The 17500-nt window shown below is 43.0% G+C and overlaps 1 protein-coding gene across 1 annotated transcript in view; it reads left to right on the forward strand.

The window, feature by feature from the left end:
• LOC138955043 (cilia- and flagella-associated protein 251-like) overlaps nucleotides 1-17500 on the forward strand; it is a 27570-nt gene that overhangs the window by 2351 nt on the left and 7719 nt on the right. The window contains exon 4 of the mRNA XM_070326760.1: nucleotides 5531-5731. Within this exon, the coding sequence (XP_070182861.1) occupies nucleotides 5531-5731 (201 nt within the window). The remainder of the gene's footprint in view (nucleotides 1-5530; nucleotides 5732-17500) is intronic.

Raw genomic sequence — 17500 nt, forward strand, 5'->3', positions numbered from 1 at the left:
AGTGTCTCTGAACTTGTATCTGAACTTTCACAAAGGAATCCATTTTGTCAAACAGAATCAGTGTTACACTCCTATGATTTTAGTTGACGGTTTCCTGCAGTTGAGTCTTGCTGTGTCATTGTGTGGGCGCTGCTTACTGAACTCCCCTTTACGAATCCATTCTTCAGAAATTCGGTGTCTATGTACTTGTGGTTTATTAGACAGCTGAGCCGTTATGGTCTGGCAGTATTGTGAACACTGATTTGCCACTTGACTTTGTACAACCCCATATGTCCCTATGCGTCGACACTTATTCCCTCTGGTTGAGCCGTGCTTTTTGGGTTTATGCATACTCATTCACAGATCGGTTTACGGACACAGATTCGTAATTTGCTTTGCTCTATAGTGTCTCGTTCCCACATTAAAAAAAAGTAAACATCCTGTTTCAAAAAGCTAAACAGCGAGGTTCACTTGGGTAGCAAGCTAAACTGGATTGAATTGTTGACACTGACTTGGGGAATGTCTTCGTAATTCCACATGGAACAATCAAGTATAAATCAGGGTGGTATCGAAGTAGTTAGTGGTCAAAGCACAAAAGCTTTCAGACTGAAAGCCAGCCATTGAAACTGTAACGTCAGCCACCTTAAAGCTGCGTTAGAGAATCCTCTCTTTCAACGGCTTTTCGCGTGGGCTTTCCTAAAGCGGAACAGGCTGAAAGCAGGAAACGCCTTCGATAACAGAAAGTGCTGGTCTCATCGGCAAATTTAATCAGGATGTTGTCATTTTAAAGGTGTGATCAAGTATGGATTCGAATTCGCCTTCACTTCACATTTCACTGCACAAACCAAATGAGCCATGCTTCTCATGCTCAGCAAGCATTCAGATAGTGACAAAAGTACATTTTTTTCTGCAGCTCAGACAGGCTTCGTTTATATTTGTCCAACGCCTTATTTCCAGTTGAGTCGCACATGCATCCGGTCAGTGTTGGGCAGGCAGCAAATTCCCTCTGGTCAATGAAGCACACAGATTATAAAGCAATGTGGATTGTTAATCACTCGGGCTAATAATCACCTCGCCAAGGCTATTTATCGTGATGCTAGATTTCTGCTTCACTCCTTCGAACCGCCACTGCCTTCTTAGCACCAGCTGTGGTTCGTGCTTCTCCAGTCAATTCAAGATGGCTTCTTTTGTGCCTCTGTTTATAATCGGCTGGTCAACCAAACACAGCTGCTCTCGAGCTTTACACCCAATCTTCTGTTTTTCCAAAAGGCTTTTTTCGTGGCTTTGAAGCGAAAACGCGTTAACACTGTTTGTGAAGAGAGTCTGTTTAAACTAGTGAGAACGTTTCTTTTGATTGCAAAATCAGCCTTTGCGAAAACGTTGCTTTTGATCTTGTCAATGGACAGGCAATACTGTACATATCTAAACCACTGTTTCACAGGAATATGCTGTGCACAATAACATCCTGTTGCCAAAGTGTGCACATCTGCATCGAACGATTCCTGTTTTCAAAGTTTGTGAGCATTTAATTATTTGTAAGCTCGCTGCTTGTGAAAGCAAATTTCAGATGCTGAAGCATGAAAAATGTCTTATCTTTTACGGGAATTGTCTGACGTTCTTGTCTTACAGACTTCCTGCAAAAGTCTACGGCAATTCCATCTTTTGAAGTGGACGTCCTACGACAACATCAGTCGAAGACCCGGCAAAAAGAACATTAGAATCCACAGGTGCCTTTCTGTCTTCTGAATTGAGTATGATGTGGACGAGAAACGCCCATACACTTTGGCTTCACTGGTTTGGATACACAAAGTTATCACTTGAGTTAGTCCAGAAAAGACAAGACGGGGTTTGTCAAGGTTTATTGGCTTTTCTGGGTGTGATACAAGAAGCGCGTAGTGCCATGGGTAAAACGGTATCCCTTGAAGTCGATATCAGACAAGACGATGTTTACTGGGGTTATAGGTTGGGATACACGAAAAGCTAGTTGCTATGGATACAAAGAAGCAAAGCGCAGCAGAGAACAATGGCGGACAGAAGGAGACGAGGTATATCGGACCGCTAGACTCATATCCATCCAAGGGTCTTTGCTGTCTCTTCTGCCCTGAATACAGATATCCACCACAAAAGCCCCAATGTCTGGTGGGTTTCTCGTACACAAGGTTTATCTGCGTAGCAATATCCACAACGACTGGGTTCGCCCTTGTCAACGATAGCTATTTTGAAGCTGTGCACCTCCCTCAAGTGTAGTCTAGTGTCAATGTTGATGTCCGGAATCACATACCGTTTGCCTGTAAATGACGCACAGAATGTATGGCATTACATAATATTATAGCGTTCGTTTTGATATTGCTCCCGTTTATATCGTCGATGCGGTGTGCAATTCCGTTGCATCATTATCTACATGCCTCGTTACAAAACCACATGATTATTACATCGGCTTACAGTGATGTTATTAGCGTGCCAAACGCATCGGATTGTAATGGCATCACACTGGAACATTATTCGCAAAGAGCTTGGCAGCCTGCATGTAAATGTCACTCACACAACGCATGGTACTGTTACAGCAGTGTTCTCAGGGCTACACAAATCCAACGGAGCATTGCATTCGGTGCAAAAAGTCATCCAGATATAAAAACAAAGTCCTATTGAATCGAGACGCTCACTTTCATGATAGCGTGAATATAATCCGAGCATATGTTTGCAACTAAATATCGTTGGTATCAATCAATGGTCGAAACAGCATAATAATGTCGGATTCTGCCACAGTCTCATTTCTACACACAATGCAAGCTACATTTTGTCTTCGTGCGGTAGGTCGAATTGAAATCTGTCATCAACTCTCAACCTGCCACTGACTCTTCGTAAACAAAAACAAAAACACGGTTGCTCTGTAGTTTTCGTTCACAAAGCACACATCATGTCTTATGGAAAAAGTTACCAGCAAGTAATAATAATAATAATCCAAATGCACTCCGGCGTAGTCCAGTGTATTCTGTTATAGAGTCCACTCCCTTTTACATATAATAATCGGTTAACTGTTACAGTGCGTTTTGTAGTTGTTATAGAAAGATCACTGTTGTTCTATACTCTTTGCTCTCAGTGAGAAAAGGGTTTCAACGCGCTAATGGGCAACACTCGAGGGCGAAACGAAGAAATGGTACAGTAGAAAATGTCACAAGCAAGGCTATCGACCTCCAAAGGTTAAAAAGCGTGAGAGCAAAAATGCATTGGAGAAACTGTTTGATTATATCAAAATACACATGTCACTCCAAAACATTGCGACTGCCATGTTCAGATCAGAGGTCAACACGCGAGCAGAATAAATGACAACGACTGTGACATTCCTTTACTTCCCAGGGAAGCCACAACTTGCACAATAACACTCACTTCACTAATCCCATTCTCCCAATACTTTCTCGATCAGATCGTCAAATGTTCCTCGATAAAACTCGGTTTAATTCCAACTGTTTTTTGCACAACGCGCGCTGTAGTGCAGGGCGTGCAGAGAGTGTGGGATATATAGATATATCCTATTGTGCCCCCTAGCTATGCAGGGCAAGGTTTATGTTTTCGAGCTTGGGTGCTGTTGAAAAGAGAGGGGAGGGCTGCGGGAGTTTACCTCCTCGATGGAAGCATGATACAATCTTAATTGTACACACGCCGCAGACGGAATGAGTTTAAGTAAAGATAATTACCATCCACTTTGATCAAATGTAGGTCATTTTGTTCCGTGATTCACGTTCATCTGTATCTCTTCAGAACGGCTTCATGAAACGTTTGTGTGACGCCCTTTTTTGTCCCGGTAAATAAAGACAACACAAATGAATAATTCATAGAGTTTAATACACACGGCGAATCACTTCAGCTGTGTATTTGCCGCATGTGCAACCGCTTGAGTGATAGTCCCCCCTCAGACGTTGTGGTGTTTCGACTTTCAGAGATAAATTACACGCGGTTTTGGGTTTACACTTGCATTTTCTGCAAGACAGTCCCAAAACTGGTCTGTATTGACATTTCACGCGATGTAGGCAGTGTCTGATATCCATTCGAGAAAGTGTTATTTGGGTTTTTGTCTCAGATTACTCCGTGAAACGAGCTGAGAACATTCCTCTCAGAGGCTGGATTTCGAGAGATCCAAGGTGGTGAGTTCAGTCCAGTCCTGTACGAGCATAACGAAAAGCTATTGCGAGCATAGATTTTGTTCGTCAGAAATTATATCTACTTGTCTACATCCCTCTGTCTGAGCCAGTTCTTGCAAGGCTTCTGAGTCCCAGTCCTATATATGCGTAGGAATTCTGCTAGTTGCAGATCCGACAATGAATCGATATGAAGTTCGACGGTATCACACAAATACAAAATTACTCGGAGAAAGTCACGATATTACATGTTTTAACCATGGGTGATATCTTGTATTTGTTACTGCCTCCATGGAAGACGACATTCGTATTTTTTGGCAAAACAAAGTAGGTATACACGTAACCCTCTCTCATGAATGTATCCAAGTTAGTCTCCTTCAGTTATGGAAATACGAGTGAAAAAAAGAAAGCCGTCAAATATTAATCCAAGAAATAATCACCGGTGTGAGCAATGCAATGCTTTCACGTCTCTTGTTTATATGTAAAAAAAAAGTGCCCATTGTTTACTGCCACCAAAACACATTAGTCAGTCCAACAATCATTGCTCCACCATGTATTATAGAAGCGCTGCCACTTTCGAAGGCTGTCAGTGGACAGAAGAAAAAAGGAAACGGTCCTCACAAAACATCCTCGTCATCAGCATAACAATCAATACCTCCAAATCTTGATAAGCTCCTCATAAAACAGCATCATCAACTCAAAATCAGTGCCCACATCATCGGACCAACTCTTCACAAGCTCCCCAAAATGAAATCTTCGTAACAAGAACCACAGTCCAAGTAAAAGAATCATGTATAAAAGCATATATTCATAAGCCCCAGAACAAGAAATACTCACTACTAATATTCCCAATTATAGTTACTGTCTGAGTTGAAATAGTTCCTTAGCAGTCTTTCCAATCACATGTAGCGGCAAGATAACTGTTTTGACAGTAATTCACAATCAGCGTGACAGTCCGAATGAATCATCAGTTCAAATGTCCACACGCTCCACCAACAGAAATATTAATAACAATTATCACGCTCCGAGTCGAAGTCATTCTTCGGTAGTCCTTCCAACAACTAAACCAACTAAATACTAGCTAGTCAAAATCACGAAAGTTATCACTGTCCGAGTCAAAATCGGTTGTCAGCAGTCCACCGTCAATAAAACAGGTAGCGAATAGCAGATTTAGTCCTTCCAACAACTAAACCAGTAGTGGCTGGCCTGACATGATCACAACAATAGTTAAAGTCCGAGTCGAAGTCATCATTCAGTAGTCCTTGGAACTAGCAGTGGCTGATTTTCCTACCAAACACATAAACGCGGGCACTCGACACGAAGAGTGTAAGTGTCAACTGACCTTCTGCGGCCTAAGTACCCTCTCACCGCTGGTCGCTGTTTTCCACAAGTGTACGTCTCTTTTTGAGCTCCAGGGCGTCAGCACAGATTGACAACAGGTCTGGAGGAAGAGGAGGAGGAGGAGGAGGAGGAGGAGGAGGAGGAGGAGGTGGAGGAGGCTGGCAAACGGCGAAGCAGGAGGGCGAGGAAGGAGGGTAAGGATGTGAGACTCAGTAGCGAAGGAGGGCTGGACAAGGAGGGTAAAGGTGGAGACGAGAGTCGAGACAGCGGGAGAGGTGGAGGGTAGAGAAGGCAGTGGAACAGTTGTGTGACAAACAGAACATTGGCGACGACAGGGGAAAGTGGCGGAAAAAGGAAGTAAGGACGGACGGTTAGGTTGGAAGGAAAGAAGGAAGGAAGGACGGTTAGGTTGGAAGGAAGGAAGGAAGGAAGGAAAGACGGTTAGGTTGGAAGGAAGGAAGGAAGGAAAGAAGAAAGGAAGGAAGGACGGAAGGAAGGACGGTTAGGTTGGAAGGAAGGAAGGAAGGAAGGAAAGAAGAAAGGAAGGAAGGACGGAAGGAAGGAAGGAAGGAAGGACGGTTAGGTTGGAAGGAAGGAAGGAAGGAAGGAAGGAAGGACGGTTAGGTTGGAAGGAAAGAAGGAAGGACGGAAGGAAGGACGGTTAGGTTGGAAGGAATGAAGAAGGAATGAAGAAAGGAAGGAAGGAAGGAAGGAAGGAAGGAAGGGAGGAAGGAAGGACGGTTAGGTTGGAAGGAATGAAGAAAGGAAGGAAGGAAGGGAGGAAGGAAGGACGGTTAGGTTGGAAGGAATGAAGAAAGGAAGGAAGGAAGGAAGGACGGAAGGAAGTAAGGAAGAAAAGAAGGAAGAAAGGAAGGAAGGAAGGAAGGAATGAAGAAAGGAAGAAAGGAAGGAAGGAAGGAAGGAAGGGAGGAAGGAAGGACGGTTAGGTTGGAAGGAATGAAGAAAGGACGGAAGGAAGGGAGGGAGGAAGGAAGGACGGTTAGGTTGGAAGGAATGAAGAAAGGAAGGAAGGAAGGACGGAAGGAAGTAAGGAAGAAAGGAAGGAAGAAAGGACGGAAGGAAGGACGGAAGGAAGGACGGAAGGAAGGACGGAAGGAAGGAAGGAAGGAACGAAGGAAGGACGGTTAGGTTGGAAGGAAAGAAGGAAGGAAGGAAGGAAGGAAGAAAGGAAGGAAGAAAGGAAGGAAGGACGGAAGGAAGGACGGAAGGAAGGAAGGAAGGAAGGAAGGAAGGAAGGAAGGACGGTTAGGTTGGAAGGAAGGAAGGAAGCAAGGAAGGAAAGAAGGAAGTAAGGACGGAAAGAAGGAAGGAAGGACGGAAGGAAGGACGGAGGTAATGAAGGAAGGAAATAAGGAAGGAAGGAAGGAAGGAAGGAAGGACGGAAGGAAGGAAGCAAGGAAGGAAGGAAGGAAGGAAGGTTACAAGGATGGAAGGAAGGAAGAGAAGTACATTAATGCAAGCAGTACGGCGGGAAAGAAGAATAGCACAAGACTGAAGGAAGGGGATGTGGGGCTGGGAGGGAAGTGCAACATTGCCAGACGGCGGGATAGAAGCAAAGAATAAAACTAGGGGCATGCGGTGTGGAGTGGGGAAGAGAGCTAGGGCTAAGGCGACACCACCACCAAAACACGCTGCAACAACCAGGCAGCGTCCGATCGGCTTCAGCCACTATGGTGATGCCGATGTTGTCGCCACATCCGCGGCAGGGCGGAGAGGAGAGAAAACAGGACAAGCCGAGGGGGAGGGAGAGTGTAAGGGGGGAATGGGGCATGGCAGGTGGGCTGGAGGAATCGCAGTAACAACCCCGTCCGATATTGTTCATTTTGCGTTCTGGGTGAAGTTTGTACTTAAGTGTTGCGTTCATTTTATTACGTTCGTCAAACATCGGCAAGCGAACTCTCTCCCCCCTCCCCCCCCCCATCTCTCTCTCTCTCTCTCTCTCTCTCTCTCTCTCTCTCTCTCTCTCTCTCTCTCTCTCTCTCTCTCTCTCTCTCTCTCTCTCTCTCTCTCTCTCTCTGTCTCTCTCTCTCTCTCTTTTGCGTAATTTTTGATTTTATTATTTATTTTTTTAAACAGCGTGTCCTGTATTCAGGGTTGCGACTATCTCACGTGAATTCTGCACTTACAGTCAAAGCAACGTCATCACTTCTCATCATTCATGTCCTCCACTGACAGCAACGTCAGAGCCAGAACCGAATCAGAACCGTTAAACAAAAAAACGGCCCATTTTTATTGTTGGTTTCCATCAGGGCTCCTAACACGTACAGGGCAGCGAATTGATTGATCCAAATAATTCATGTGCTCGTGCTGATTTTTCAATTTTGTTGATGAAAGTCAGAGGCAAGATTGAGCACGATGTATGTGATAAATCAGACCCCTCTGTGAGGCCGTGAAATTTGAGCGACTGAACGGAATGGAAATGGTTGTTCGCATATAACTAATAATGAGGTACTAAACTGGCGGATCTCGTTAGTGATGAATGTTTTGCTCAGTTTGTAGGTCGGCGTTTAACCAACTGTTTTGCCAGAAATCAGAACCCCCATAGTGAGGCCATGATACTTAACACTATCTAGTATCTACCCCACCAATGTTGACCAAGTTTTGTAAAAAAAAAATTTTTTTTATCGGAGACCAGCTGTGTTGCAGCAGGTCACTCAGAATTGTAGTAACTGTGTAGAAACTGTGCATCAACACGATGGAATGCAGGCGTTAGATCGACGTTACAGGAAGCGACTGAAGTGACTGTGTGTACGGATATATCCGTACCAGGTCAGATAGAGCGATATGAGTGGGTACGGATTTATTGTATTACAGTGTTCTAGATACACGAACATGTAGCAAAGACCTGTACGCGTACGTGTAGATATTGCGTCACCCGTGACTCATTTTCTTTCTCTAATGTTCCAAATCATACGTTGTTTTGCTCCCACCAAGACTGCAGATCTTGGCAAACACGTGACGTAAAAGCTAGATTTGATGACGTTACCCGTACACGTTCCCGTACACGTGGTGAAAGGTAGTAGTAGTAGAGATATAAAGGACGGAACGGAATGAAAATGGGATTCCGCAGATAACTGACTCACTGAACTCACGGTCGACGCATTCAACGATGCATTTCTTGGTCAATTTGTAGGCTGGTCCATTTGGTGAACAGCTCTTGACTGTAACATGGAATATACAAATATGATGCATAGCGTCTGACCTGCTTCCACATTCGTTGTTCAAGCTCTGTCATTCCGTCTGTTGTTGGGTTATTGTCCGGTCGATGATGAGCGACTGGTCACAGTATACATAAATATATTGAAAACCAGTTGGAGTAGGTGTAGTAGTTCGTCGCGATATAACCTTCGTGGTTGAAAACGACGTCAAACCCCAAATAAAGAAAGAAAGAAAGGTGTAGTAGTACTATTTATGTTGATGTAGGTTGTGGTTGTGGTGGTGGTGACGATACTAGTAGTAGTAGTAGTAGTAGTAGTAGTAGTAGTAGTAGTAGTAGTAGTAGTAGTAGTAGTAGTAGTAGTAGTAGTAGTAGTAGTAGTAATAGTAGTAGTAATTTTAGTAGTAATGCCCAGTACTGAGTATGTGCAGGTTTAATACTGCTCTTGAACACTGAACTACCATAATCATGTATGTTGCTAGCACGGTCTACTGACAAAGTTGTTTCGTAAAGATCTAATAAAACAAAGGGGGGAAGTTAGTGCTCTAAATATATACGACATGTGAAATAGAGTAAGTGAGAGGTATGCGGAATCATGTACACTTTCAATACACACACAAACACACTTGAAATGTTTTACCCCTTCTGAAAAAAATACCAGTCACCCTTAATGGAAGTCAATCATAAACTGCAAAACCGGCACGGTTGGCCTAGTGGTAAGGCGTCCCCTCCGTGATCGGGAGGTCGTGGGTTCGAACCCCGGCCGGGTCATACCTAAGACTTTAACATTGGCAATATAGTGGCTGCTCCGCCTGGCGTCTGGCATTCTGGGGTTAGTGGTTGGTCCGGTGTCAGAATAATGTGACTGGGTGAGACATGAAGCCTGTGCTGCGACTTCTGTCTTGTGTGTGGCGCACGTTATATGTCAAAGCAGCACCGCCCTGATATGGCCCTTCATGGTCGGCTGGGCGTTAAGCAAACAAACAAACAAACAAAAATAAACTGCAAAAAGATCGATGGAACGTTGCATATTAGATCAAAGCCGCTGGACGCCTAAAAGATCAATCAATTTTGACAGAACATGTCCCCAACATGAACAGCACATTTCACGAACAATAGAAATAGCATCAGCTAATCTACAGCTGAAGAGGATCAGTCGGCTATTTTTGGCCATTAAGTCCGAAAGAATTCAATGATGTTAAAGATGCATCCTTTATCACGTAAGCAATCATGTGCACCGAACACAGACCTAGGCTAGGCTAGGAAAAGTTAAACCCTGTTATTAAGATGTTAAATTGTGAGGGGTTGCGCTCTCTCGTTTCCGTTGCGATGATAACCTAAGAAGGTTCCTGCAATGTATCGATCCTGATCCTGATCCTGACCTGCCCAGGCTTTACCGTGTGATGACATTATTATCCCGCTTGAACACATACTAAAAATCAACAGTCTGGCTGTTTCTTGCGCAGAGGGACTGGGTGGCCGAGTGGTAACGCACCTGCGCTCGGAAGCGAGAGGTTGCGAATTCGACCCTGGGTCAGGGCGTTAGCAATTTTCTCCCCCCTTTCCTAACCTAGGTGGCGGGTTCAAGTGCTAGTCTTTCGGATGAGACGAAAACCCGAGGTCCCTTCGTGTACACTACATTGGGGTGTGCACGTTAAAGATCCCACGATTGACAAAAGGGTCTTTCCTGGCAAAATTGTATAGGCATAGATAATAATGTCCACCAAAATAATAATAATAATAATAATAAAGATAGCTTATATAGCGCCGCTTCACAAATTTAACTATGCTCTTAGCGCTGTACATCGAGATATAACAATTTCAATAATATAAATACAAAGATGATATTATAATAATACACATTTACAAATATCACTCACGTGCATACATCCTCGTGCACACCACGATATAAAATACCCGTGTGACTTGGAATAATAGGCCGTGAAAAGTAGGATATGCGCCGAAATGGCTGCGATCTGCTGGCCGATGTGAATGCGTGATGTATTGTGTAAAAAAATTCATCTCACACGGCATAAATAAATCGCATACAAAAATAAAAAAAAATAAAAAAATAAAAAATAAAATATATCCCTGCGCTTAGAACTGTACCCACGGAATACGCGCGATATAAGCCTCATATTGATTGATTGATTCCAGTTTTAAGGAGTTCATTGTGTAAGTGATATACCTGTGTTCATAATTATGATAAATTATTTCAGCAAATGTCCTACTCTGCATGCACAGGAAGCAGGAATACATGCAGGCTGTTGATTGTTAGAATGTGACCAGGTGGAAGGGAGCATGATCTCCTCACACCTGAGTCTTGACATGTCTGTGGTGGTATGAATGATCACTAGTACGAGAAGGAAAATACCTTACAAAGAGAATATTGTGCGCTTGCATTTGTGTGTCAGTAGAAATTCAGGAGGGTAACAGAATAATTTTGAAGTGTAAAGTAATACAATTTGAATGTCTGCACTTGTGTGCAACGCAGCGAAGAGTATTAAACATACGCAAAAATGCAAGCTGAAAATATGTCAGATGTTGGACTATTGAATCACAGTACTCTTCTGTCGTTTATATTTGCCGTATATCAAACGGACAATGTCGCTTTCAGCTGTTCAAAGCCAATGACATGACGAGCTTGGTGAAAAGCCGATTGAAAGCAGAGCTTGTAAATCAAATTATGTCTATCAAAATCACTGATTAAATCATAACAGCTGATGACAGATCTGGCGTGGTTGTGAATATGTTCGACGCAGCCGCATTCATAAAAAACGTTGACGGCCATATTTCAAACAATAATTACTTTTAGCATCTCGAAATTTGAAGGGAAAAAAGACAAAATGTACGAATAGAAGAAAAAGAAACAGAGAGAGAGAGAGAGAGAGAGAGAGAGAGAGCGAAAGAGAGAGAGAGAGATAGCGAGAGAGAGAAAGAGAGAGAGAGAGAGAGAGAGAGAGAAAGAGAGAGAGAGAGAGCGAGAGAGAGAGCGAGAGAGAGAGAGAGAGAGAGAGAGAGAGACAGACAGACAGGCAGACAGACAGACAGCGAGAGAGAGAGAGAGACAGACAGACACACACACACACAGACAGACATACGCACATACACACAGACAGGCGGACAGGCAAACAGACTCCTTTAACCACACACAACACCCTAAAATCGTGTAAGTAAAAGAGACAGTTAAATAGAACTATTGTGTACGACTTAAGTTTAAAGAAAAAAATACATAATGCAAACAACACTCTCTACATAACCATATATATATATATATATATATATGTATAGGTTACAACACGAGTGGTTTTTTATATGGCTTGTATTTCAGTCAAGACCCAGCGGATGAATATCATCGGGAGACACGAGCCTCTGGCGAGTGTCTCTCGATTGATATTCCCGCTGGGTCTTGACTGAAATACAAGCCATATAAAAAACCACGAGTGTTGTAATCTGTATATCCCATTCTACCATCAAACACAAAGTGTAGACTACTAGCGGCACTGTTGCGATCTGTGCAGGGTAAAACTGTTGCCAGCGAGACTTAGCCCTTTTGCAACCTTAAACTAAGTGACCGTCGCTGAAAAAATAAAACGAATGAGTGCATCGATAAGTACGCGGTAACACTACTTTCAGACCATTTAAAAGCTTTAAGTAAAGGTTCATAAGTTGCAAGAAAGTAATGAAGTCGAATAGAAATTAATTTAGTTGAAGCGCACAATTCTTTTGTTTTGCGTTTCAGGTCGGCAGAACGGGCGAAACGGGTTTGGGACCCATTTGGCTTACTCGATTCAGAATTGATTCCACGTTGTTTTTCTCGAACGTGTGTAATTAGGCTTATTGACAGAGAAGCAAATCTTAGGGAACAAATATGTAGGTTTAGATTTAACCATTTGCTCCCTATTTGAAATGTATCTACGTGATAAACTGTTTTGCGAGTGTGTTTGCATGGATGAACTTAAACTGGTATGGGTGAGAGGAAAACGCGACCGACACGTCTGTCACCGCCGATTGATTGCATTTTGAAGGAATATGACTGGATTACGGAAAAATATGTGGACTTACTGCAGAGCCAGGCAAAAGAGTAGACTTGCTCGCAAAACACGTGAAACAGCCGATGTTTGATAGCTGTAAAGGCGCACACCGGCAAAACACACTACCGACAGATTCTCAAAAGTCGTCTGCTAACGATGCAAGGGGAGGGTACTCGTGTTTTTGTTTTGGTTCGCTAGCATCTGGTTATCTTGTAAGTTGAATGTTCGTTTTTTTCGACCTGCATTGCTTTCATAATGAAAGAAACTTTTGCTTATTGCATCTCATACATCAGATCAGTTCTGAGATTCATTTTTGCGTGCAACTGATATGGTTTTCTGAGCCGTGCAATGCGATTTTAGAACTTCATACAAATGTGTCACATTGTTCGGCGCGAGGTCAAAGGTCGGGAGGAAAGTAGTCCTTTGCCCAAATCGGAATCTGCACTATCATATATTTTTTGGAGTCCATGATGTATTTATTGAGCTATAAAAATACAACATATATACCCATACTGAAGTAACAGAGACAAAGAAGGGAGGTCATGGGATATATATATATATATATATAAGGACCCCAAAACCACAAAACATACTCTTAAAATCGAGAAACAGTCCACTTTTCCTCAGACAGAAAATGATTCATCACAAAATGCTTGCCCGATATATATTGGATCGAAAAGCGAAGCGAGCATATCATGCATAAAATGACCACGCTTCGTCGCTCAAAAACAACCAGCAGCATTGCACAAGGCTGAGCAGCTGATAACATTTGCATAAACACATTGCAGACATGAACATTCAAAGGGTGGGTCTGCTGCCATTACGAACTGAATTCCTTTTTCCGTCATCGATGAGATGGAGGAATCTTTTATTATTAAGGGGCATTGAAAGGAGTAGGGTTGTAGGAGAGCGTGGAACTGTACTCGGTTGCTCTTTGTCGGTGCGACTTGTATATGACTGTGTCTGTCTGTTTCTCCATGTGTCTGTCTGTCTGTTTCTCCATGTGTCTGTCTGTCTGTTTCTCCATTTGTCTGTCTGTCTGTTTCTCCATGTGTCTGTCTGTTTCTCCATGTGTATGTCTGTCTGTTTCTCCATGTGTCTGTCTGTCTGTTTCTCCATGTGTATGTCTGTCTGTTTCTCCATGTGTCTGTCTGTCTGTTTCTCCATGTGTCTGTCTGTCTGTTTGTCTGTTTCTCCATGTGTCTGTCTGTCTGTTTCTCCATGTGTCTGTCTGTCTGTTTCTCCATGTGTATGTCTGTCTGTTTCTCCATGTGTCTGTCTGTCTGTTTCTCCATGTGTCTGTCTGTCTGTCTGTCTGTCTGTCTGTTTCTCCATGTGTCTGTCTGCCTGTCTGTCTGTTTCTCCATGTGTCTGTCTGTCTGTCTGTTTCTCCATGTGTCTGTCTGTCTGGCTGTTTCTCCATGTGTCTGTATGTCTGTCTGTCTGTCTGTTTCTCCATGTGTATGTCTGTCTGTCTGTCTGTCTGTTTCTCCATGTGTCTGTCTGTCTGTCTGTCTGTTTCTCCATGTGTCTGTCTGTCTGTCTGTTTCTCCATGTGTCTGTCTGTCTGTCTGTCTGTCTGTCTGTTTCTCCATGTGTATGTCTGTCTGTCTGTCTGTCTGTTTCTCCATGTGTCTGTCTGTCTGTCTGTCTGTCTGTCTGTCTGTTTCTCTGTTTCTCTGTCTGTCTGTTTCTCTGTCTGTCTGTTTCTCTGTCTGTCTGTCTGTTTCTCTGCCTGTCTGTTTCTCTGTCTGTCTGTTTCTCTGTCTGTCTGTCTGTCTGTTTCTCTGTCTGTCTGTCAGTCTGTTTCTCTGTCTGTCTGTCTGTCTGTCTGTCTGTTTCTCTGTCTGTCTGTCTGTTTCTCTGTCTGTCTGTTTCTCTGTCTGTTTTTCTGTTTCTCTGTCTGTCTGTTTTTCTGTCTGTCTGTTTTTCTTTTTCTCTGTCTGTCTGTCTGTCTGTTTCTCTGTCTGTCTGTCTGTTTTTCTGTCTGTCTGTCTGTCTGTTTCTCTGTCTGTCTGTCGGTCTGTTTTCTGTCTGTCTGTCTGTCTGTTTCTCTGTCTGTCTGTCTGTCTGTCTGTCTCTCTCTCTCTCTCTCTGTCTCTCTCTCTCTAGCTCTCTCTCTCTCTCTAGCTCTCTCTCTCTCTCTCTCTCTCTAGCTCTCTCTCTCTCTCTAGCTTTCTCTCTCTCTCTCTAGCTCTCTCTCTCTCTCTCTATAGCTCTCTCTCTCTCTCTCTCTAGCTCTCTCTCTCTCTCTCTCTCTAGCTCTCTCTCTCTCTAGCTCTCTCTCTCTTTCTCTCTCTCTCTCTCTCTCTCTCTCTAGCTTTCTCTCTCTCTAGCTCTCTCTCTCTCTCTCTCTCTCTCTCTCTCTCTCTCTCTCTCTCTCTCTCTCTCTCTCTAGCTCTCTCTCTCTAGCTCTCTCACTCTCCTAACCAGCCCTCATAGTTTAAGTGTCGACAAATACGATGTGCACATTTCGATCTTCTCTTTCAATTGCAACTACATCCATACAGTCAACAAGAAAAGGGCTAAACGGTGCATGGGAACACTTCAAGGCCGGTTTGTTATCCTAATCGACACTTTCACAGATTGGGAACCCGCTCTACACACGAGGGATGATGCACAGTCTCCTGGTACATATATCATTCCGCCCACCTCACTCATAAATCGTTGTAACCAAAACCACATAGACATTAGAGAAGACGCCGATAGCGTATTGATATGCTCATTCCCTCTATTGAGTAGACATCATCCATCAGTGAATCCATACGTGTATACTCATAAACATTTTTTTTCATAAGTTTCACATATTTGTTACTCACATTGTTGTTACTCTTGTGGAGGAGGGGGGGGGGGGGGTGTTGTGATATGTGTGAGCGCAGAATAAGTGTTCAGATTCTAATAATACAAAAATGCTATAGTCTTGTCGGTTCAAATGCGTCGCTAAATCCGCCACAAAAAAAAAGGCTCCTTATAAAAAAAAAGGTTGGGCTTTCTCCGGGTTTCCCGGTCCCACATGCATCGCAAAACCGTCCTCTCCTATTCCTGATGAAGAAGACAGACATCCAGATGGCAGATATCCATAGCATTTTTGATCGTATCCATAATTCTCGAAATCATTTGTGTTCCAAAACGGTCTTCCAAGATTGGTCTTTCAACATCCTGAGATGGAAAAAAACATCTCCAGAGACCTTCCTTTCACCATCCTGAGATGGAAAAAACATCTCCAGAGACCTTCCTTTCAACATTACTCGTTCAACTCCTTTCCATTTGACTGTCCAACCCCCTTTCCTGTTCGACGTCTTTGCCTTTTTTATTTTTTTTAATATTTTATATTCCAATATCCACCTGACGAATCTCTACCAAGAATGAAAAGAGCGCAGCATGGCTATTTTCACGACAAGAGAGCATCTTATTTTCACGCTGAGGGGGTGTGCGGAATAGCACTCCGGTGCCTCAAGGGTTTGTTCAGGCGCACGGACCACGCGCTGGTTGAAGGCTATACTGCTCAACTAAATCAAAGACTATTTGCTGAACGGCTGAAAGTAAATCAAAAGAGTATCGATGAGCAACAACCGGTAGACACTACTGGAACTTGATGCCAGTTGTATGTGGTCCACAATTAGCGTCTCAAACTTTTTTTAATCTATCTATCTATCTAGCTATGTAGCTACCTATCTCTTAACCAACCCTCATATCAGTGCAAATGTCGACACATATAATGTGCAAGACAGCAACAAAAGCGATTGTTAAACCCCTTATAAGCGCCAAGCAACAAATAACTGGACAGCTTATTTTTTAACATTTGCACTGCACGAATATCACTCAACCTCACAGATATATGTAAACGGCTTTTATATAAGCAGAACATTTTCCTCAAACAAAAAGTATACCACGGCGAAAAATCAGCCAAAAGCAGTCGTTTAACTCACAAAGCAACATTTATATCGTTTTGAAAAAGTTATTGTGCCTCAAAAACAAAAGCGTGTTGAGAAGTCTTTCAGATGCTTACGTTGGTTGTACGTCTTAAATATACATAGCATCCTCGGATGATCTTAGCTTAGTGTGACTGTCGAGTTTTGGTGTATCTTTTACGACAATACTTCTCAAATGCGTGCATATTACCAGTGCAATGCAATTCTGAAAGCCAAACTTGCTCACAGGGAGAGTTCTAGTGAAGAATGTCCGACGTTACGGCGGAAAAGAAATAGGTATTATTGTTCTCTTTCATTGCCTTTTCAGGGATATGTTACGGCGGAAGTGCGCTCTTTCATTTCCATACAGACGACATTGATTTGCTTACCGCGTGAGTGTGTTCGCGTAAACAAAATGTTACACATTCCCTGAGGTATATAATAATATATATATAGGAAGAAAACTAAAGCAGTAAAAACTCGTGTGTACAATTCGTCGATGCATAATGGTATGACCCCACAGAACCATTCTAGCAAAATTGTTTGTTCATTCAACTTTGCACAAAAACAAAAAGTTTTCCGTTATGTCCAATGAATACAAATGGCACGAGCAAAGCCCAAATGTGACCCTCCACCACGGAATGAGTCGCATGTCACCTTTTCATGATTTTTATTTTGTTTTACATTTTCTTAAAGAGTTTTTTTAATTCTCTTTCCAGTGGTGAAACCCGTTTTTTAAAAAAAGCAAACACTTTTCGAGTTATAAGCCTGTGACTATGGTGACCCTCACACTTGTTACTGGACACCACCAGGACTTATATTATGCCTAGCGCAGAACCGCGCGAGGTGACATGCGACTCATTTCGTGGTGGAGGGTCACAAATGTGCTGACGTCGGATGGATGGAGCTTACTTGCAGAAA

This window comes from Littorina saxatilis, linkage group LG2, assembly GCF_037325665.1.
Source record: "Littorina saxatilis isolate snail1 linkage group LG2, US_GU_Lsax_2.0, whole genome shotgun sequence".
In the NCBI taxonomy this organism is placed as follows: Eukaryota; Metazoa; Mollusca; class Gastropoda; order Littorinimorpha; family Littorinidae; genus Littorina; species Littorina saxatilis.